At 39.3% G+C, this 24,372-nt stretch overlaps 1 protein-coding gene across 1 annotated transcript in view; it reads left to right on the top strand.

Moving 5' to 3' along the window:
* The window catches only part of LOC149827548 (vacuolar cation/proton exchanger 3-like), a 77,351-nt gene that overhangs the window by 31,132 nt on the left and 21,847 nt on the right, over positions 1-24,372 (top strand). Inside the window, exons 6-7 of the mRNA XM_090019462.1 lie at positions 7,054-7,250; positions 7,333-7,545. Of these exons, the coding sequence (XP_089875588.1) occupies positions 7,054-7,250; positions 7,333-7,545 (410 nt within the window). The remainder of the gene's footprint in view (positions 1-7,053; positions 7,251-7,332; positions 7,546-24,372) is intronic.

The raw sequence follows: 24,372 nt of genomic DNA, 5'->3' as shown, positions 1-24,372 counted from the left end.
CTTACTCTTACTCAACTTAAAACCTCTTGCTTCCAATGTCTGTCTCCATAATTCTAACTTAGCATTAGCCCCAACTCTAGACTTGTAACGCCCCAAAATTTCGACTTGTGATTTCGAAAACTTTATCAAAAAACCTTTCAAATATTTAAAGTTTTAACTTTTAAAAACGACATCGGAAGATATTTAGAATGGAGCACAAGTCAACAATTCTAGGTACGTTAGCTGAAAACCATCATTCACATGAACAACAACTTAAAGGAATTGATGAAATAAGGCAATAGATTAAAAATCAACAGTTTATTACAAAATGAGCATTTTGTTCCAAAGTTCAATAATCTAAAGAAAACTCAAAAAGACTCAGAGCCAAGCCGCCAGCAGAAAGAAGATAAATCTTGATCCATATTGCACCACGCCATCGGCCGCCTGTGAAGTCCTATTCCTCACCTGCCCATGAAATGGGTCAGTTTCATAACAAACCAGTAGGTGCACGAACAGATAAGTAGAATGAAAATAAAGCAGGACATTTATGAGATAAGCAATTATAATATTTAAACAATCAATACAATTGTAATCTATTCTAACAAGTGTAATATGTGCAAAGAGCTGTTAGTTGAAGCATTTCAAGCAGTGTAAGTCTCAATCATCTACAACTATTCAAGAAGATATTCTTTAAGTTCTGATATTAACTGGCCTGTGGGTACGCACAGACGCGAAACATAGAAACAGCCGAGACCGATCCGGGGGTTTATTATGTCAGGTGTTTTCATTAACCCAGATGACTGACTGATTCCGCTCCTAAGGGGACGGTCAATGACCAAGAGAGTAAATCCTCAAAGGCATTCGTGGCCCATGGATGCATCCAACTTCTGCAGAAGTACCTGAGAGTTACCACCTAGGATAATTTATGGTAATCCCAATTCCCCTAACTCCGATGACTGGGGAAGCCGAGTCTTTTGCCCGTTGGGTGGTTGTTAACAACCTATCCATCGGAGTTTTTGTACCATCCATTCTCTCCCTTGATGAACCGTGAATGTCGAATGGTATGACAGGGGTTTCTTAACCGCCGCCCCATCCTACATGCTTTGGTCTATTAGACCCCCTCGAGCATCTTGCTTGTGAAGGCGAGTGGTCACCATTTATGTGATCTCAGCATTGTGCTAATTGCACGCATCGAGGTTGCTACAACCTCATCCTCCAACCATCGTAACCCACATGGGACGTACTTGTCCAAAAAGTACGATTGTACCTCCCTAGAGGTACGACTACGATGAGAGTGCAACATATAATGTTTTATGATTCTTTTGGTTCATACATGACATGTATTGCTCTTTTGAGCAAATTGGCCTGTGGAGGCCGATATTATCACATCAAAATCAATAAGGTGTTGATTTCCCACTTCAAGATACTCTATGACCTCACATAAAATTCATACCGTACCTGCTTTAAGGTTCAGTTATAATAGCAATTGCAGTGGTTTTCTACTCCAGAAGTGAGTCTATTCACAAAGTCAATCTTAAGTATGCAGTTTCAAAAGAATAAGCATGCAGAACAGATAATCACGAGTTTTTAATCCTACAGGTAAACAGGTATGCCAATTAAACTACTTGATTCTTTCTAGAATGAGTCTACCCAAAGAATTTACATTAAGCATGCAATTTCAAAAGAATCAAAATGAGTAAAACTCTGACCAGCCAATACTTCTTCAGATAAGCAGGTATGTAAAATAATTATTCTGTCTCAGAAGTCTTATTTTATTTTATTCATACAAACTCTTCGTGCGACTTTCCCCTACCTCGGGATGTCGTGCAGCTGCGTGCATCTACGCGTGTAGATGATACGAGGCTCAGGCCGCGGAGCCAGAGCGGGGTTCGATAGGATGTCTGCAAAAGTATGAGAATTCAGCGCTACTCTATTTATCATGCGGAGAAATAAAAAAACAAGCCTGTCGATTAGAAGAGAGAGAGGCAGCAGGGGTGTGCCTCTGCTGGCCGAAAACAGACAAGTGACAGGGGAGCGAGCCCCTGCCTGCCGACAACAGCGGGGCGATAGGGGATGAGCCCCTGTCGAAAAACAGCGAGGCAGCAGGGGGGCCAGCCCCTGCCGACAACAACGAGGCGGCAGGGGCTGAGCCCCTGCCGACCGCAACGAAACAGCAGGGGCTGAGCCCCTGCCGACAGCCACGAAGCGACAGGGGGTCCAGCCCCTGCCGACAACACGAGACGGCAGGGGACCAGCCCCTGTCGGCAGCATCGATGTGGCAGGGGAGGCAGCCTCTGCCGATAACCATGAAGAATAAGTCATTTGATTGAGTCAGCAAATATCTAGTGCAAACTTAGATTGAGTCAGCAAATAACCTTTAGAAGAATAAGCAACTTCTGTACCAAGATTTTTTTAAAAAAAACCCAAATCAGTTATTTCAAAATGTGTTTTGAGAAACCTTTTAATGTTTTCAACTTCTTGTTTATCACTTCCAGTGATAATTATATCTTCCACGTAGAGGAGAATGCTAATAATTCCTGCATTAAAAATCTTAGCAAACAAAGTTGTGTCAGTCAAACAAGATTGAAAACCAAATTAAAAAATAACTTGACTAAACTTGTCATACCAAGCCTTTGGTGATTGTTTAAGACCATACATGGCTTTATCTAAACAAATAGCTTTTCCTTTAGGAATAACTATGCCAGGTGGCGGTTTCATATAAACTTTTTCAGCCAAGCTTCCATTGAGAAACACATTTTTAACATCCATTTAATATATAAGCCATTTCTTTACAGAGGCAAAAGCTACTAAGGTCCTAACTGTGGTCATTCTAGCAATTGGAGCAAAAGTTTTGTCATAGTTTATTCCATACTCTTGGGAATATCCCTTGACAACTAATCTGACTTTATACCTTTCAAGAGTTTCGTCACTCTTGGTTTTAACTTTATATACCCATCGACAACCTATAGGCTTTTTTTCCTGGTGGAATGTCTTGAATATTCCAAGTATTCGCCTTTTCTAAGGCATTTAATTCCGCTCTCATAGCTTCCACCCACTCAGGATGTTTCTTTGCTTCAGTATAGTTGGAAGGTTCTATGTAGGAATCTATTAATGCAATGTAGGCTTGATACTTAGGTGAAAAAGACTCACAAGACACAAAATTTTCAGGGAGACACTCTAGATGACTTTGTTTGTATCTCTTCTTGTTTTTTATTACTGGTATATTTTTCAAGAGCACATGGATGTTCTAAATTACCACGCCTAGAATATTGAATACAATCTTGATCATCATGGGATGATTCTTCACTTATCATATCATTTTTAACTTCTTGGTTTTCATCAATATTATACTCATCAATCTTTGGAACTAAATCCAACAAAAAAGAATACTCATTTATTTCTTTAGTTTTCTCAGTTTCAAAAAAACTTTTCTTTTCCAAAAAAGATGCATTCCTTAACACATATAACCTTTTAGTTTTCAAGTCAAAACATCTATAACCTTTTTGATAATTTGCATATCCTAGAAAAACACAAGGAATAACACAAGAGGTGGGTTTGTCATTTTTGTTAGTAAAAACGAAACACTTGCATCCAAAAACCCTTAACCTAAAATAATATGGGATTTGTCTGAAAAGTTTTTCAATAGAAGATACATTTTTTAAGGAAGAAGATGACATTCTGTTAATATGATTTGTAATAAGTAAAGTCCTTGTTTCTATAATATGCTTATGCTTCATTTCAGCTAAACCATTTTGTTGAAGGGTATAAAGACATGATTTTTGATGTGTGATACCGTATAGATTTAGGTAATCTTTAAATTCTTTTGATAAAAACTCTTCCCCTGAATCATTGCGAAAGATGAAAATATCATTCTTAAATTGATTTTTGACTAGATTATGAAATATCTGAAAGTGTGAGAAAACTTCAGACTTATATTTAAGAAAATAAATCCAAGTGTGTCATAAAATCATCTATAAAAATTACATAATACATAAAGTCACCTTTTGATATAACAAGTGGAGGTCCCCACACATCCAAATGTATTAACTCAAGTGGTCGAGAAGAAACAAAGGTTCTTTTTTGAAAAGGTAATCTCTTCATTTTACCAAGAATATAATTTTCACATGTAAAATTTTCAAAATTACAAAAAAAAATCTTGGAAAAAACTTGATCTTGGATACACTAGGATGACTAAGTCTCTTATGCCATAGATCCAAATCTACTTTCTGAACATTGCAACAAAATGTATTCTTTATTTTCAAAAAATCCATATAGTATAAGTCTTCTTCTCTTTGGCCTTCCCCAATCAGCTTCCCTAACTAGTGATCCTGCACTTGACAACCACGAGAGGAGAAGGAAACATTACATCCATGGTCAGATAATTGAGAAATAGATAAAAGATTTAAGTTAAGTTTAGGAATATATCTAATTTGTAGAATACAAAATCCTTTTGAGTTTTGAGAGATATTTTCAAAAAATTTATTCCTTTTATCTCAAGAGATGTTCCATCGGCGGTGAAAACATTTGACCTACTTGAATTATGACATTCAGATAACATATCACTATTTGGTGTCATATGAAAATAGGCATCTGAGTCAAGAAGCGAAAAAAGATTTATCGGGATCGGAGACGTCAAAGGAAGAGACCGCGACTCCAGTGGATGAAGATGCTCCTTTGAGTAGAGGTTGAATTGCCTCCACTAATTGTATTAAGGACATGTTTTCAATTGATGGTTCACTTGATTCCTGTGGAGGTCCAACGTAGGCAACCTTCTTCTCCAAGGGTTTCTTCAATTTAGGACTATGTTTTTACATGTCTTAGTTCACGGCAATAGTAGCAAATAACTTTCTTTCTTTTATAATCATTGCCTTGCTTCTCATCATTTGTCCTTCCATAGTGTTGAAGTTTCTCGGTACAAACATAGTTTCTCGGTCTAGGTATGGTTAAAATCGAATCATCATCACATTTTGAGATTATCTTTTTAAGCCTATTTTCCTCCATACTTAATTCTTCTATTGTATCTTCTATCGAAGGGACTTTTCCTCAATGAAGAAGAGCGGATTTTGTGGATTCAAACTCCGATCTCAATCCATTAATAAATTGAAAAAAATGCTCTGTATCTATTTGATTTTGGAGGAATTCTATGTCTTCCGGACAATGCCACTTTGGTTCAAGAAGAACCAACTCTTCCCATAATTTGGACAAAATATTATAGTATTCTCTAATGTTGTTCTCCCCTTAAACCATATTTTGTATCTTATCTTGTAAGTTGCACACATGTGCAATATCTTTAAGAGAGTACATTCTCTTAAGATAATCTCATGCATCATTTGCATGTTCAAATTTTGCAAGACTTAAACACTTCTTGATGTCGACGCTACTAATGAGCCAAGATATAATGTTGGCATGTCTCATTCTCTATTCCTTCCACTTTTTCTCATAAGTGGTTATTGCCTTATTTTTCTCAACCTCCGTAAGAGGTATCTCTTGCTCACATTCTACTTTGGTAAGGATTAGTTTAGGTTCTGGATCGATCTTATCCACTAATCCCCACAACCATTTTTTCCATATAATATGCTTGATAATTGAAGCCCATGTTACATAGTTAGAGTCGTTGAGCTTAATGGGTTTTACGGTGACATTATCATTGTCATCCATTTTTAGAAGGTTTAGAAAAAAGAGAAGAATAGAGAAGGAGAAGAGAAAAAAATAAGAGTAACAATGGAAGTCACGAGCACTTTACCACCACGCAAATGCCACCAATCACGAACACTTCGAATAGAAAATATAAGAGAGCTCCAACACTTTCAAATTTGGAGTGGCATGCTTCCCAATGTTCCGAACACAATTTTCAGCTTGATCACGGAGCTTTGATACCATGTAAGAACACAAGCTCCTTCAAGGATGTTCACTAAATCACCAACAATGGACACTCAAAGAGTTTCACTAAAAATATCAAAATGAACACTCAAAAAAACTACAAGAAGGGTTTCAAGAACAAGAGGAAAATAATAATCTTATTGATTGTAATCCACACAAAACTAATACAAAGAGTGGGGGCAATGCCCCATATTTATACACAAAAAGAAAGGTGGGAAGAGAGAGTCGTTGGGCTCCCAACGGCTCTAAATAGAGCTGTTGGGAGTCCAACGACTCTCTTTTGTATTGACTAGTCAATGCTTTGACTGGTTCAATATAAACCAAACTAAAAATAAATAAAAAAGTTAAACTAAAAACCTAGTTACTATACATTATTTTTAACAACTGTAATAGAGTGCAACGCTAGATTTGAAGCAAAAGATGATGATGCACTTAAGACATTCACATATGCTAGAGATTAACTGAGAACCTGTTTAACTATTAATATACCTGATATGGCTTGTATAGTTAGCTTGGTTAATCAATTCATGCATAATCTGATGCCTTATCATTAAGCTGTGTGTTTAACTATTAATATACCTGATATGGCTTGTATAGTTAGCTTGGTTAATCAATTCATGCATAATCTGATGCCTTATCATTAAGCTGTGTTAGGAGTAAGGGAACTAGCTTCCAACAGAATGGGTTGAGGAAGAAACTGATGTAGGTAGATGAATAGAAAAGACTCCCAGCCTGTGATTTGACTGACTCATTAACAAAAATTACTTCCTTTCGGGATCACCCCTCACGGTTAATCTATATAAGAATGATCAAGATTCAAGACTGTCTAATGCCTATTCATTGTCATTGTGGTGTGTTTCTAGGCTAACATTCAAAAGTTTAATGTTGCAAGTACCTGCATAAAATCCCTAAAGTCAGCACCCTTACTGATGCTGAGGCACATCCTGACAAGTGAATTGTATTCGCTTAATTGATTTCTTGAAGGCTCAGTTATGGTGCTCTATTGTGAACTCATTTCCATACAAAATTCAATGTATCCAGGCCCTTGTCTTGGTGCTTGTAAATTTATTATGTTGTTACTCAATGTAGACTGATCAAGGTAGAAATTTTGCATCAATTCATGCCTTTTGAAATTTCTGTATCCTTGATTTTTTTGTAGCCATTAATTGCTGAGACTGATATTTTTAATTACAGTTGGAGGACTCTTAAATGCCACATTCGGCAATGCAACTGAAATGATTATTTCCATATATGCTTTGAAAAGTGGGATGATACGTGTTGTCCAGCAGTCACTACTTGGCTCTATTTTATCAAATATGCTATTAGTTCTTGGTTGTGCTTTTTTCAGTGGTGGAATTAAATACTGTAAAAAGGATCAGCGATTCAGCAAGGTATTGATAAATATGTATACTTTCGACATTATTTATCATTCACCATCATGAAAAGAGTAAATGATATCATCACTGTATTCAGGAAGCTGCTGTGGTCAACTCAAGCCTACTGCTGATGGCTGTTATGGGCATCCTTTTTCCAGCTGTTCTTCACTTTACGCACACGGAGGTGCACTTTGGGAAGTCAGAGTTGGCACTTTCGAGGTTTAGTAGCTGTATCATGCTGCTGGCATATGCCAGTTATCTAGTATTTCAGTTGAAGAGTCGCCCAACTCTTTACAATCCTATTAATGAGGTTGGTCCTCCCAAATACAGATAATGATGATGGTGTTAGTGGCTTTATTGTGCATATTTTTATATTAATTGCCTGTTGTGTCTTAGGATATGTTTTAGTTATAATTAACTTTACATGATAAAGAGTTTCCAACATATAATATACTATATCCACAGACAATATGATGCCAACTTCTGATTCTTGGTTGAGACAGGCACATAGGAGTAGTAAATGGACATTCTAAAAAGAAAACGTAATGGATAAGCTTGAAGTGTGCCTGTCTACTCATGATTCCATCCGTTTATTCAAGTATTTTCAGATAATGCCATGGAGGGGGAATCATATATTTTTTCCTGCCAATGGAAAGAACATCTTTCATTTTGATTGCAAGATCTCAAGCTTAGGTAGCAAATTTTTTATCAAGTGTGAAACAACTATTGGTCATATGATAGTTGCAAATGGAGATAGTTGTGTAATGAAAGCCCAAATACAAGAACAATCACAATGCTCTTAAGATCACACAATGTAGGGCACAAGCATAAAGACACAAAGGCAATTGTAACGACCTCAAACTGACCCTAAAAAAATGTGATTTTTTTTTTATAAATAAATAAATTTTAAAACATTATGGAAAATATCTCAGGGACTCGGGGCACATTACAGATTTAATATACACAACTCTGAAAAGAAGTGTTTTACGGGTCATGGATCTCCAGATCCAGACCCGTGACATACACCTTTCATTAATGGCATTGTGTAATATATTCTATTGTAATGAGGGTATTTCAGTACCCTAATTTTGTAATAGCAGGTTAATATAAAGGAGCTACACAACAGCCGACCCATACACAACAGGGTATCGGTTTTTTCCCAATCCCTCTCTCCCTTTCTCTCTCTCTCTCTCTGTTTCGCAGCTCTCTAGCGTGGAACGACCTGCAGTTTGTAAATCTAACATGGTATCAGAGCCACGCTTCAGTTGAAACTGGAATCGATCCAAAAAGGTACGTCTGAAGATCTATTCCTCCTTGATTTCCTCTTCTAAAGTCTGAAGATCCAAAAAGGTACGTATGTTTCTCATTTTTTTTTGGGTTTACGACTGACCCAGCCAGTCTCATTCTTTCCTTTTTCCTAGTACGTCTGTTTCTCGATTTCTTCTTGATTTCCTCTTCTAAAGTCTGAAGATCCAAAAAGGTACGTCTGTTTCTCATTTTTTTTGGGTTCACGACTGACCCAGCCAGTCTCATTCTTTCCTTTTTCTCCCTACAGTTTCATTTTTGTTTCTTGAACTTGTTAATCTGAGTGACTCAACCCAAATCTTTGTTGAAAATATCTCTTCCTATCATTAATATACCCTGTTCATCTTTCTTGATCACAGCGTGAGCTAATCACGCAATCAGGCCCTAATTTGATTCAGCTGCATCCTTCATCAGATCTGATCAAGCCGATCCACCCTCATTTCTTCTATTTTCCCTCTTTTAGCTTGGAAGCATTGTGTCAATATCAAGTGGGAATCCATATTTATGTTTTTTTTTTGTTATTTTCATACCCAATATTCCACCCCTATACATATCAGAAATCTGATAGATATTAAATTTCTGTTTCAAATAAGCAATCTGATAGCCATTGATCTGATTTAGTTTCTACAAAAAAAAAAAATAGTTACAGAAACTGTAGGCAGATTGTGCTGAACCCACTCTTAATACTGTGATACATGGATTCACTTCCTAGCTAGTCGGTTCTTTCTTCAAGTTTCCTCAGCCAACTCGTGTCTGAAAAATTAAATAATGGTAACTTCTTGACTTGGAAGAGGCAAATCATACCTTTCATTAGGAGTCAGGATCTTTCTGGACATCTGGATGGATCTATTCCAGTTCCTTCTGAGTTCATATCACGAGAAGAAAGGGACAACAAAGGGGAATCTATTACAGTATATGTTAGAAATCCTGAATTTGTGGCTTGGATGAAAAGAGATCAAGCGCTAGTTGCTTATATTACATCTACACTATCACAAGAGGTACTTGTAGCCATTCCAGATGACTGCACCGCCATGCAACTTTGGAACAGACTTGTTCAGACATACTCACAGGTTTCTCAGGCCAGGATTATGTTTCTTAAAAGAGAATTTCAAATGTTAAGGAAGGATTCCATGACCATCATGGAATATTTGAACAAAATTAAGGTTATCACAGATCAACTAGCAGTTGTTGGAAGTACAGTTACTGATAAAGATTTGGTACAACAAACTCTTAGTGGATTGGGACACGACTACCATATGATCGTCACTTCCCTATTATGTTTACCTGAGCTGCCCAACTTTGAAGATCTGCGTGCAAAATTGTTGCAATATGAGATGAATTTAAAGGGATTTTCTGAAGAATCATCTATGCATATTGGGGCACAAGAAGTTCTTGCTACAGGGGTTACTTATGCACGAGGAAGAGGGAGCTATGATATCAAGGGAAAGGGAGCACAAGGGAGAAGTGGTCAAGGAGGTCGTGGATTATTGCCTACACCCAACACATATACCAATTCACAAATACAGAGGCCAATTCTTACCTGCTTTCTGTGCAATAAAAAGGGGCATATCAAAGCTAACTGCTGGTTCAATCCCCTAAATAAAGGAAAGTCAACACAAACTGAAGCAAAAAGAGGCACAAACAGTACAAGGATCAACGGAGAAGTAAAGAAGTTATTGTTGTCAGCATTAGCAGAATTGAATCTGAAACAAAATGAGCAAGGTACTTGGTATGTGGACTCTGGCGCAGCGACTCACGTTACTGGTGATGCAGGTAAGCTCCTCAAACTTGTTCCTTACATTGGTAGAAGTAGTATAGTTACTGGAGATGGATCACACCACCCTGTCTCGCATATTGGAAACTCCATTATACCTTTGCCTGAATCTTCCATTAACCTTTCAAAGGTTCTTTATGTAAAACCCCATATAAAAAAAAAATCTGTTTGGACCCGGGCCGGGTCGGGTCCGGACCCGACCCGGGCCCCCTTTTTATTTTAGGGTTTTCAAAAGTAAAAACCCGAGCAGTCGGGCGCCGCAAACCCCCCCTTCTCCCCCTTCGTTCTGGGCTGGATAAGGAAACCCATCGAGGGTTTCCCCTTTCGGGTGCCCCCTGCGCCTTTAAGAAAAAGGATGGAGGGCGAGGGGGGGATCACGCCTCCCTCTTCTCTTCTCCTCCCTCTCGCAGCCCTTGCCCCCCTTCCACGCCGGTCTCCTCCCTGCTGCGCACGTCGCCGACGCCGGCCACCGCCTCCCAGGTTAGTACTCTTCTCTTCTCCTCCCTCTTCTCCTCCTCACCCCCCTCCCTGTCACCTCGCCGGGAGGCCGGCAGGCGGCTCACAGCCATTGTCGCGGCCTCCCACCGCCTCCCTGTGTCGCCAGGGCCCCGACAGGTGGCCTACGCGGCCCCTGTCGTCTACGTCTCCCTCTGCGATTCGCCGGAGTGCCGGCAGGGGACCAGTGGCCCCTGCGGCACCCCTTTTTGCTGACACCTTGTGGCTTTCGGCAGGGGCTGGCCCCCTGCCGTCTGGTGCTGTCGGCAGGGGTGGCCCCTTGCCGACCTGTGTTGTCGGCAGGGGCTCAGCCCCTGCCACATCGTGCTGTCGGCAGGGGTTGGCCCCTGCCGACCTGTGCTTTCGGCAGGGGTGGCCCTTGCCGACCTGTGTTGTCGGCAGGGGCTCAGCCCCTGCCACTTCGTGCTGGCGGCAGGGGTTGGTCCCTGCCGACCTGTGCTTTCGGCAGGGGCTGGGCCCCCCTGCCGTCTGGTGCTGTCGGCAGGGGTGGCCCCTTGCCGACCTGTGTTGTCGGCAGGGGTGGCCCTTGCAGACCTGTGCTTTCGGCAGGGGCTGGGCCCCCCTGTCGTCTGGTGCTGTCGGCAGGGGTGGCCCTTGCCGACCTGTGTTGTCGGCAAGGGCTCAGCCCCTGCCACTTCGTGCTGACGGCAGGGGTTGGCCCCTGCCGACCTGTGCTTTCGGCAGGGGCTGGCCTCCTGCCATCCATGTGCTTCTGGCAGGGGTTGGCCCCCTGCCATCCTTATGCTTCCGGCAGGGGCTGGCCCCCTGCCATCCATTGCTGTCGGCAGGGGCTCAGCCCCTGCCACTTGGTGGCTGTCGGTAGGGGTTGGCCCCCTGCCGCTACGCTATGTTTAGGCAGGGGCTTGTCCCCCGCCGCTTGTCTGTTTTCGGCCAGCAGGGGCACACCCCTGCTGCCTCTCTTTTCCTATAGGCAGGTCTGTCTTTCTTTTTCTCCGCATTATTATTAACATAGCACTGTTGCAGACCTCGCATCGGACCCCCGCTCTGGCTCCGCGGCCCGAGCCTCGTATCATCTACACACGTAGACGCACGCAGTTGCACGACATCCCAAGGTAGGGGAAAGTCGCACGAATAGTATGTATGAACAAAATAAAATAAGACTTCTGAGATAGAATAGTTATTTTGCATACTTGTGTATCTGAAGAAATATTGACCGGTCAAAGTTTACTCTTTGTGATTCTTTTGAAATTGCATAATGTAAATTCTTTGGGTAGACTCATCAAGTAGTTTAATTGGCATGCCTGTTTACGTGTAAGATTACTTAACTGATAATTGTCTATTTTGCATGATTACTCCTTTGAGACTGCATACTTAAGGTAGACTTTGTGAATAGACTCAGAATGCACTACAATTGCTATTGTAATTGAACCTTAAGGCATGTACGATATGAATTTTATGTAAGATCATGGAGTGTATTGAAGTATGAAATTTACACTTTATTGGTTTTGATGTGATAATATCGGCCTCCACGGGCCAAATTGCTCAGAAAAGCAAAACATGTCATGTAGGAAACAAAAGAGTCATAAACCATTATGTTGCCTCTCATCGTAATTGTACCTCTAGGAAGGTACGATCGTACTTTTGGACAAGTACGTCCCATGTGGGTTACGATGGTGGGATGATGAGGTTGTGGCAACCTCGATGAGTTTAATTAGCAAAATGCTGAGATCACATAAAATGGTGACTATTTCGCCTTCACAGGCAAGATGCTCGAGTGGGTCTAATGGACCAGAGCATATAGGATGGGGCGGCGGTTAAGAAACCCCCGTCGTACCCATCTGATCTTCACGGTTCATCAAGGGAGAGGATGGATGGTACAAAGACTCCGATGGACAGGTTGTTAACAACCACCCCACGAGCAAAAGACTCGGTTTTTCCCAGTCATCGGAGTTAGGGGGAATTGGGATTACCATAAATTATCCTAGGTGGTAACTCCCAGACACTTCTGCAGAAGTTGGATGCATCCATGGGCCACGAATGCCTTTGGGGATTTACTCTCTTGGTCACTGACCGTCCCCTTAGGAGCGGACTCAGTCAGCCATCCGGGTTAATGAAAAACACCTGACATAATAAACCCCCGGATCAGTCTCGACTGTTTCTACGTTTCGCGTCTGTGCGTACCCACAGGCCAGTTAATATCAGAACTCAAAGAATATATTCAAGAATGGTTGTAGATGGCTAAGACTTACACTGCTTCAACTAACATCTCTTTGCACTTATTACATTTGTTAGAATAGACTATAATTGTTTTAATTGCTTAAATATCATAACTGTTTATCTCATGAATGCCCTGTTTTGTTTTATTCTACTTATCTGTTTCGTGCACCTACTGGTTTGTTATAAAACTGACCCATTTCATGGGCAGGTGAGGAGTAGGACTTTACTGGCAGTCGATGGCGTGATGCAACATGGATCAAGATTTGTCTTCTTTCTGCTGGCGGCTTGGCTCTGAGACTTTTTTGGAGTTTTCTTAGATTTATTGAACTATGGAACAAAATGCTCATTTTGAAATAAACTGCAGATTTTAATCTATTGCCTTATTTCTTAAATTCCTTTAATTTGTTGCACATGTGAATGATGGTTTCTCAGCTAACGTACCCAAGATTATTGACTTGTGTTCCTTTCTAAATGTCTTCCGCTGTCGTTTTTAAAAAGTTAAAACTTTAAATTTTTGAAAGGTTTTTCGATGAGGTTTTCGAAATCACAAGTCGAAATATTGGGGCGTTACACTTTATGCTCCTAATATCAAGAAAAACATTGTTTCAGTTTCTAAACTTGTTGATGATATCCAAGCCTCAGCTGAATTTACTCCCTCTTCTGTTCTTGTCAAGGACCTCTGCACGAATGAGACGTTTACTAGAGGAAAACGGCAATGCAATATGTATGTTTTTCAAGAAGATCCTTCAACACATATTCGCTCTGCAGACACAAACTTGAAGCCCCAATCATCGTTACCTTCTGAAAATCCCACCTGTGTTTTCAGTGTCTCTGAAGTCAATAAGCCAAACCTTTGGCATGGTCGTCTAGGTCACTGCAGTAGTAGTTTCATTGAAAAGCTTGTTTCAAATAACCTCATTCCCAAGTCAAGTTTAGGAATAAATGTCAATGACAACAAATGTTCTAGTTGTCTCTTATGTAAGAGTCATGTTTTACCATTTCATTCTATCAATAAAAGAGCTTCAAGACCTTTTGAGACTATCTGTTCTGATGTTTGGGGGCCTGCTCCAGTTGCTTCCATATCTGGAACTAGATATTATCTTTTATTTGTTGACAGTTATTCTCGCTATTCTTGGATATTTTTCATGAAACATAAATCTGAGACTTTCAAGTTGTTCTGTAACTTCCATTCATTTGTCAAAAACCAAATTTCTGAAAACATCCTAAGTTTCCAATGTGACGGAGGAGGCGAATTCTCTTCCATTGACTTTACTAACTTTCTTCAAAGTAACGGGATAAGGAAAAAGGTGTCTTGCCCACACACACCTCAGCAGAATGGGATTGCTGAAAGGAAGCATCGCCATATTGTTAAGAGTGCGATGAGCATGATGCATGACAGTAGTCTTCCGATCACTTTATGGGCAAAGGCTTTTCATTCTGCAGTTCATGTGATAAATCGATTGCCCATGACTGTCTTGGAAAACAAGTCTCCTTACTTATCTCTTTTTGGTGTACATCCCAACTATTATGAATTGCATGTGTTTGGTTGTTTATGCTATGTTCATGTTGACAGTTCAATGAGGCATAAGTTTCAGGATAAGGCCCTGAAGTGCAGGTTTGTGGGTTATGCTGATGACTATAAAGGGTACAGGTGCTATGATCCGGTGAGCAAGCGCATCAAAATATCAAGAAATGTCATCTTCGATGAATTGAATTTTGATTGGCGATATACTAGTTCTTCAGAATCAAAACCTAAAGTTGAGGCTTATTATCCTTGGTTGAATTATGAACTTCTCTCAGGTGCTAGTAACGTTTGCTCAAACTGCACTCAAAAGGATAAGAGATTTGTGTCTACTGATGAAATGATTGCCCATGAAAATACAGACCCAACTTTGAATCCAGAAAGGTATAAAGGCCTCGTCTACACTCGACGAGAAAGAGAGCCTTCCACTATAGTTAATTCGGATGTGGATGCATCCTCTACATCCAACATCGTTGATACTAGAAGATCTACACGTTCTCGCCATCCAATTGAAAGGTGGGTCAGTTATGAAAATTTCTCATTAGATTTTCAACTTTTTCTAACAGCCTTGAATAAAGAAGATGAACCCACAACGTTCTCTCAAACGTCAAATTCCAGAAGATGGATTGAAGCAATGAATGAGGAGATGGAAGCGCTACATGAATGTGGTACGTGGGATGTCGTGCCAAGACCACCTGACAGAAACATTGTTGGTTCGAAATGGGTGTACAAAATAAAGTATAAACCAAATGGGACTATAGAGCGATATAAGGCGAGACTTGTAGCCAAAGGTTTTACACAGGAGCAAGGACATGATTATGATGAAACTTTTAGTCCAGTGGTGCGGATGGGGACAATCAGAGTCATACTTTCTTTAGCTATTGAACATCAATGGGCTATTAGCCAACTTGATGTGAAGAATGCTTTTCTTCATGGAGATTTGAGAGAAGAAGTATACATGGAACAACCCACTGGTTACGCAGAAGGTAATCCTCCAAAATATGTCTGCAGACTAAAAAGGGCGATATACGGATTGAAGCAGGCATCTCGATCTTTGTTTCGACAGCTTTTCTCTTGAAATACAAAAATATGGTTTTAAGAAATCTCTTCTTGACCACTCCTTATTTATATTTAAGAACCAAGACACAATTACTCTGTTGTTGATATATGTGGATGATATCATCATCACTGGTAATTCCAATGAGCACATTGAAGAAGTCAAACATCTCTTGAATCAGAGGTTCAAAATGAAGGACCTTGGCAAACTACGATACTTTCTTGGAGTTGAAGTCGACAGTACTTCTGAAGAGATGACTCTCACTCAACATAAGTATACCATTGATGTTCTCAGTAAAGCGGGTATGAAAGACTGTAAGCCCTTGAGCACTCCTAGTGTTCTTCATCAAAGGCTTAGCTCTCAAGACGGAGATCCATTTGATAATCCCACACAGTACCGTAGCATAGTGGGTATGTTACAATACCTCACTTTTACTCGCCCTGATATAGTCTACTCGGTGAATCAAGTTTCTCAGTTTATGCATGCACCATGTGAAGGACATATGGAAGCAGTTAAACGAATACTACGGTATCTGAAGGGAACGGTTGGGGATGGTCTCATATATAAGCGAAAGACAAATGGGCAAAATACACATGAGATCACTATTTATTCTGATGCGGACTGGGCGGGAGATCCAGATGAACGCATATCAGTATCCGGCTATTGTGTATTTGTTGGGATGAATTTGGTTTCTTGGAGTAGTAAGAAATAAAAGGTTGTTGCCAGATCCAGTACAGAGGCTGAATACAGGTCAATGGCAGCCGCCACTGCTGAGGCTACTTGGATTAGACATCTACTGACAGAAGTCGGAGAATCGATCTCTCGATCACTTCTTTTGTGTGACAGCCAGAGTGCCATCAGTATGTCCTTTAATCCAATCCATCACAGTCGTGCCAAACATATTGAGATAGACCAGCATTTTGTGAGACAGAAGGTAGAAGAGAAAGAGATTGAGCCTGAATTTGTTCGAACTACAGATCAAGTGGCGGATATATTTACAAAAGGATTGACAAAAGACAAATTTTGGATATTAAAAGGCAAGTTGTTCATGGTTCAAGATCATGCACAACTTGAGGGAGGGTGAAAAGAAGTGTTTTACGGGTCATGGATCTCCAGATCCAGACCCGTGACATACACCTTTCATTAATGGCATTGTGTAATATATTCTATTGTAATGAGGGTATTTCAGTACCCTAATTTTGTAATAGCAGGTTAATATAAAGGAGCTACACAGCAGCCGACCCATACACAACAGGGTATCGGTTTTTTCCCAATCTCTCTCTCCCTTTCTCTCTCTCTCTCTGTTTCACAACTCTCTAGCGTGGAACGACCTGCAGTTTGTAAATCTAACAAACTCAACCATCATTCTAAACATAGAACAAATCAAATCATGAATTTGTATTGAATTGAATTTAATAAATAATTTTCCTTTTAGGGTTGACATGTTTTCTAAGAACAAAATTTTCCCAACACAATCAGAACCCGGGTCACCACATCATAACCCTCGCTCCCTCCAGCAAGTTGGTTCATCTGTCATTATGCCTCGGTACCTAAAAAAGATTTTTAAAAACAAGGTAAGAATCGAAGTTCTCGTACGAGATCCTCTTGAAATCCAACAGTAAAAAAAATAGTATAAATCAAATCAAACATAAGTTTAAGAGAACTCGACAACCATCACACATTTAAAACAAACTTTAAATATAAGCTGTTAAAATCAAACAATCAATAATTTCATGCTGAATTAAACATTTAGGGATGCATGAATCAATCCAACATGCATGAATAACTTTTTAAGTTCAGTTATCAGTATTACTTTTGCATGCATGTTCGTACTTAACGCACACAATTTAATTCTCACTTAAAACCCCTGGGTACTCAAAATGGGTCAAATTTCTGAAGTTCAAAGCAGCTCTCAGTAATTTATTAACACACAATTTGTATTTTATTTACTGAGTTGTACACGTCTTTCAATCAACGTCAGAAATCATCACCATCAATCAGAACGTTAGAAATCATTACTTAATGCCGAGACGACAAAGAAATCAACATCCATTGGCGCTACTTTCTCGGTATATCAATAAATGTAGCTGGGTCTAACAACACCACCCCCAGGCAAAGTGGCGAGACTTCTCTACAATCGTGGTCAGGACTCAGGAACACAAACCACATATCGAGTTCTTGAAAAAAAATAATGCACACATTGTTTAGTATTTTCACGGTCCCTCATGACTATCATCCAAGGTTCTCACCTTTTTCGAGGGTCACCAACAAAAAAAAATTATAACATTGTTTGGTTTCTTTTACCATTTTTAATCAATTAAGAGTTCTTTACACAAGAACAATTATGCAAATCATCATGCACATCATGAAATAATAGATTCAGACTCTTGCCCTATCAAATTCAACTGTGTAATTAATTTAAAAGAAACACCAAAATAGTTTTGCAATGCATTTACAATTTACTACTGCATGAACAACACATGCTCCTGGCCTCCAAAGGTCCAACAGTGGTCCTCACATAACCACTACATAATTTAATATAAATTAAATAGCATTGCAAATCTTACGGTAACAACAATCATTCATAGACGAATACAACTTAGTATTCACAGTTCACAAGACATGACACAAAAGCATATTCATCGCTAGTGAACAAATGCAAACTTTATCAAGTACATCAGATATATCATATTGGTCTAGAATCCAAACTTTTTGAGACCGACAAATTTCAGCACTCATTAGGTTCAGATTCAATTTAATAACCATGACCAACCAGATTTCATAGTTCCAAAAGAAAGCAGATTTTTGGAACATAAGGAAAATTTTAGTTTTCCAAACACCTTTTCAAATCTGATTTCTAATCCATTTAACAAAACAATTTACTCAAATTTAAGGAAGCAAATCCTATACATAAAACCAACCTCATGTATGCAAAGCCACAACTACGGTAATCAGATTTCTAAAGGCATGACAGACAAAACACTGAATTCAGATTTAAAATATAGTAAGCACATAATTGAATTTGTTCATGCATCCTAGACTAAAACAGGAAATTATACATGGTATGCATAACCAAATCATTGGATAAAAATCAGATATCAAAAGATTTCCCAAAATGTATTGACTACAACACTTAATACATATATATCTATGTCACATGGGTGCGGGTGCGACACGGGTGCGGCGCAATTTCAAAAATTTTGGACACGGGGACTCGGCTATATATATATATATATATATATATATATATATATATATATATATATATATATATATATATAAGACTCGGTCAAACTTGTTCCCATTAGGGGACAGGTGATGAGTTGTGAAGCTTGATTCAGGGTTTTTATATACATATATATATATATATATATATATATAAGACTCGGTCAAACTTGTTCCCCTGCACGGTCAGCGGGCGGGGGGGGGCGCCCCTGGTGGGGGGTTATAGGGGGGCAGCCCCCCCCCCCCCAAGAATTTCTTTTTTTAAATTCTGTAGCCCAGATTTTTTTTTTAAATATCCAAAAAATGGACCAAAATGACCCTGGGTGCGTTGACCGAACCCAGGGTCGGGTTGACCGAGTCCGAGCCGCACCCGTGTTGGTGACCTTGGAGCCGAGTCCGTGTGACATATATATATATATATATATATATATATATATATATATATATATATATATATATATATATATATATATATATATATATATATATATATATCATTGTCACTGGTTTAGTTAAGCAAGTTGATTCATGCTGATAAAAGCCCAAGCACAGAAAATTTTTCAGATTAAACACTGCTACTCCATCATGCTCGAATAAGAGACTAAAACGTGACAGTAAGAGTTGTAAAAATTATGATTCTCATTCAGTACAGTCCAAACAATAGGTAACATGATTTTCAAGATACACAGTTTTAAATTTCAAATTATGCTTTGATTTTGTCTGTATAACGGAATCTGATCATGAACACAAACAAGTTATAGTCGATATCCTAGTGAGTAGGGATGTCGATGGATCTCATATATAACTGAATATAAATCTGGTTAGTTGGAACTGATAAACAAAATTGCACCAGATTAATATTTGGAATCAGATCAGTATACGGTTCTGCAGTTCCTGCAGCACATTATATATATATATATATATATATATATATATATATATATATATATATATATATATATATATATATATATATATGCTGCAGTCAATGTATTGGGTTGATCAGCTATGTATATGTATATATACAGGCATGTATATATACACCTATGTACTGCTCGACCACCCAAGTAGCATACAGACCAGACTCGGATCTCTTCTTTTATTTCATTAACCCAAACCCATCAGAAATCTAGTTTGGGACAGCCTCTTGGGTTAAATCAGAAACCCAATAGAAAATCAGTCCAACACCCAAAACAATTGTAAAAAAAACATGAGAGCACAAGAAATCTGTACAGAGATGCACGACCCAACGAAAATTATACTCAAACCCATTTTAGATCACTGATCAAACCCCAAACAACTGTAGATTCAGAAACCAGAATTTTAATAGGTTCAAGAACCCATCGTGCATTCAAATCAATGGAAGTTGTAGGTTAATAATGAGTCAAATAAATCAATCCCATCACAAACAATTGCAGCAACCTAATTAGCATTAAAACTTCCATAGATTTAACTATTCAGGCCCTTCTAAATCCTAATCTAGATCGGTATATGGAATAGTCAAGGAAACAAAATTTGAAAAATCGAAAAATCTGTGCATGGAAACACAGATTTGATATCTCTTAAAACCATACGTGACCCGATTCATGCTCAGTCCCTTGACCATTGGAATAAGAGAAGAACCCGCACCTTTTTTTTTCTCTTGTTGTGGCTGAACCTTGAAGAAAGGAGGCGATGAATAAGAGGAAAACACTGCAGGTTTCCTCTCTCTCTCTCTCTCTCTATACTCGGTTCAACCTCCCCTCTCTCTCAAAGTCATTGTTGAGAGGGAGGCTCACGCCCCTATTTATATTACTAATAAGACTCTTCCCCTTTTGAAGGAACGTCCTAGAAATAGAAAGAGTTCTATTTCCCCAAGGAAATAGAAACTCCTAATCTATCTCTAAATATATATATATATATATATATCTAATATATTTAGAGATTATTATTATAGTTATAACATATATATTTAAAATCTTATCTATCCAACTACTCATGGATCTTGGATCTCGGCCCAAAGGGTCCAAGATCTATATTTGGATCCATTTAATGTCACATGGATCTTGGATCTTGGCCCAAAGGGACCAAGATCCATATTAGGATCTATTTAACATCAGCCACACATATATAGTATACCGATTTAAATAATAAAAATATATTTATTTAATAAAAATGATATTTATTAAATTTTATAATTAAGCAAAATTTGTGAGATATTCCAGTAATACACAAGCCTCTAATGGGAAAATAGAGGGCCACAAGGGCACACTTCACAATAGCTCACAAAAGTCTACAAGAGAGCGCTAAAAAATAAAAAATAATATTTTATTCACTTAGAAAATGCTTAAGAGAAGCATGTTTTCAATATGGGAGAGATGCCATTTATATACAACAAAGGAGAGGCAACAGGGCTAGTCCAGTGGACAAAAAGAAAAACAAAAAATACAAAACTGCCCCTAATGGGCAGTCCTATTACACATTGTAAAAAGGCAAAAATGCCCCTAGAGGGCATGACCTATTACATCAATATTACAGTGAATATATATATATATATATATATATATATGAAAAATATTTGCTACTAATGAAGGTAAGTAACTAATGAGCTAGAAATCATAAATGTAAATTATATCAACTCAATCTAACCACATAGGTGTGTTCAACATGGTTTATTTGCTAAGGATCAAGCCTTGAATCTCACTTTTCTGATGTAAAAATGTGATCTTTTGAGTTATGAAATTTTGGCATATTATGGGCCTTTGGTTTTTGGACCCCTTTAAAAACCTAATTACTTGTCATAATCACATGATTCAAAACAAGTTCCCTACTAAACAAACCATGTAGATCACATCCGTAACATTTGATCTACAAAAAATTATAAATTTTTGAAGAGTGATTTCTACTCATGAGTTCCTTACCTTCATTAGTAGCCAATATATATATATATATATATATATAACATCCCCCAAACTAATGGTGAAATAACTAAAAGTTTGCTAAGGGTGAAAGAAAAGCGAGGCACCGCCAAAGCCTTGGTGAAGATTTCCGCAATTTAGTATTCGGATGCCACATAAGGAAGTTCAATAGTGCCCCTGAGAAACTCTTCCCGAACATAGTGCACACTCATATCTCCTTGCTTTGCAGATCTCACTTTTTCTTGCAAAAAATATTGTCTAGCAAAGTCTTTTTTCATGAAGGTTCACGTGTCATTAGCCTTCTTGAATTTTGCAAGATTGGCACAAATCACTCCACATTGTTCATAAACCATGCTAAAATATTGTCCTGTTCGCTTTGCCAATCGGCCAATCCTCCATCTTGGCTTAATAATCTTGAATAGTTTTTTCTCTTTCTTCTCTAACAAGAGCCTTGTCTTGATATCCCTCCTTGGTGAGCTTGAGTTGTCACTCAGGAACGGTGCCACACACATAACACCAAAGTTTTTTTCCTTTGAGGTGGTTCTTCATAGTGACCACCCACATCAAGTAGTTTGATCCATTTAATTTGAACGAGTTCAATTTTCGCCTCTTGTTCGGCCATGATGAAGAGAAAGGGAAAGAAGAAAGAAAGTATAAGTGAGAATGTTGAAGGAGATGCGGCAACAAACACTCGATCACCACGACCCACAATCACCACTAGAATGAAGGTCAAAAGAAGGAAGATGTTGATGAGAACTTGACCACCACCAACCATGATTTTCTTCCGATCACCGAAGCACGGGTCCAAGAGTCAAGAGCCTATAGGCTTTGATACCATGTAATGAAAGCCCAAATAAAAGAACGATCACAATTCTCTTAAGAGCACACAACGTAGGGCACAAGCACAAAGCCACAAAGGTAATAATATTTTATTCACTTAGAAAATGTTTAAGAAAAGCATGTTTTCAATATGGGTGAGATCCCATTTATATACAACAAAGGAGAGGCAATAGGGCTAGTCCAACGTCTAGTTTGACTAGCCATTGGGCTAGTCCCAATGATTAGAAAAATAAAAAAAGACAAAAAAAAATACAAAAATGCCCCTAATGGGCAAAGCCTATTACACATTGTAAAAAGACAAAAATGCCTCTAGAGGCCATGACCTATTACATGAATATTACAGTGAATAAAAATACATATATATATATATATATATATATTAATACATATAACATCTTGTGTCACGGGCTTACTTTTTTCAATAAGCCAATGCGGCGCGACGGTCCTTCCTTACCGCCGCAAGCCTTTCTATTGCTCTATCACGGGCATAGAATGCTTCGCAAACCTGCAACGCACCAAGTTGGCCAGCCTAATGGCCAAAGGCCGCGTAACACGTTTCCATGTGCTGAATCATTTTCATTGGCCCTGCGCACCACCTCGTGCGCAGCTGCCTAGCGGAAGCTGATCAAACACATTTCTAAATGCGCATTCCATGTAGTACGTGCCACTTAGTGCATAGTCGTCTCATACCAACTATCACTTCCGAAAGAGGCACACACTTTGCCTTAGCCTTGCGTGTCATGAAGCGTATTGCAGCTCCATGCGCACAACATAGCAAAACCTCACCATAGAAGGAACAAGACCTTGTGGCCCCCATTCCGAAGACCAGTTGATAATTGAACGCCATAGCGAAGAGCACCACCCAGATTCATTCACAGGCGCCTAGGCATTCACTCGCCTAGCCCCAAGTCACCATACTCGGTTGGAATCACCTAAGGTGATTCCTGGGAGAATTAGCCCTAACCTACACGTACCCCCGTGCGTCCAATCGCTACGCGTGGGACATTCTTATAAACCGAGAGGTCCTTAACCAAATCTCCAAAGGAAACGTCCTCTGATATGCTAACACTGCTTAATCGAACAACGCTCCACGTCTGTGCCGCCACACAACGATGCACTAACGACGATATCGATGCCTATCGCATGTCATGCTACCACCGCACGTCACCGATCAAGCGAACTCATACCTCGCGTTCCTACACTCGATGCATTTTTCACTCAGTAGAGCTTCGCACTGCACATGCCTCATTCCGAAAGATCAGCTTGGGACATTCTCTCCCACCCAAAACCATTGTCGTTCTCGATAATGCTGGTATAGGTAAGAATACAGTCTTTACTGATATGTTTGTTTCCCTTTGTACTTAACTTTGGTTTTCTCTTTTTCTTCAACCTACTCAACTTATTTTGGTTTGCATCCACCGTCGCCGCAACCTTTAACATGCCAAGTTCCATACCTTTAACGCATCTCCGATCACTTAGACTTCGGTCTTCTGCTTTATTAACTTCGAGCATTCTCTGCTCGTGAGACCTCAGTGCAGTATCAAATACAAATGGGTCATCCTCGCCCGCACGACAAACTTGTCATCTTGATGCTCATGGTTGGAGTGCCTTCCAACCCTAGCAAGGGCAAAGTCCAAGTCCTTCGTGGTCCTCACAGAGAAAGACGACCATCAATGTGTGCCGCAGGGATATCAACTCCCTTAAGCACCAACTTGAGGTTTTTCAATGGTCCAAACTAGTCCTCAAATGGGGGATGCCTTCTTATGTATCACCCCAATACGGTCCTCCAAAGTGTCTTCCTGAGCACTCGTCCTCACAAGGGC

The sequence above is a fragment of the Nuphar pumila genome, chromosome 10, assembly GCF_984573655.1.
Source record: "Nuphar pumila chromosome 10, dmNupPumi1.hap1.1, whole genome shotgun sequence".
Classification (NCBI taxonomy): domain Eukaryota; kingdom Viridiplantae; phylum Streptophyta; class Magnoliopsida; order Nymphaeales; family Nymphaeaceae; genus Nuphar; species Nuphar pumila.
The sequence above is the reverse complement of the archived record's forward strand: the minus strand, read 5'-3'. Positions and strand labels throughout refer to the sequence as shown.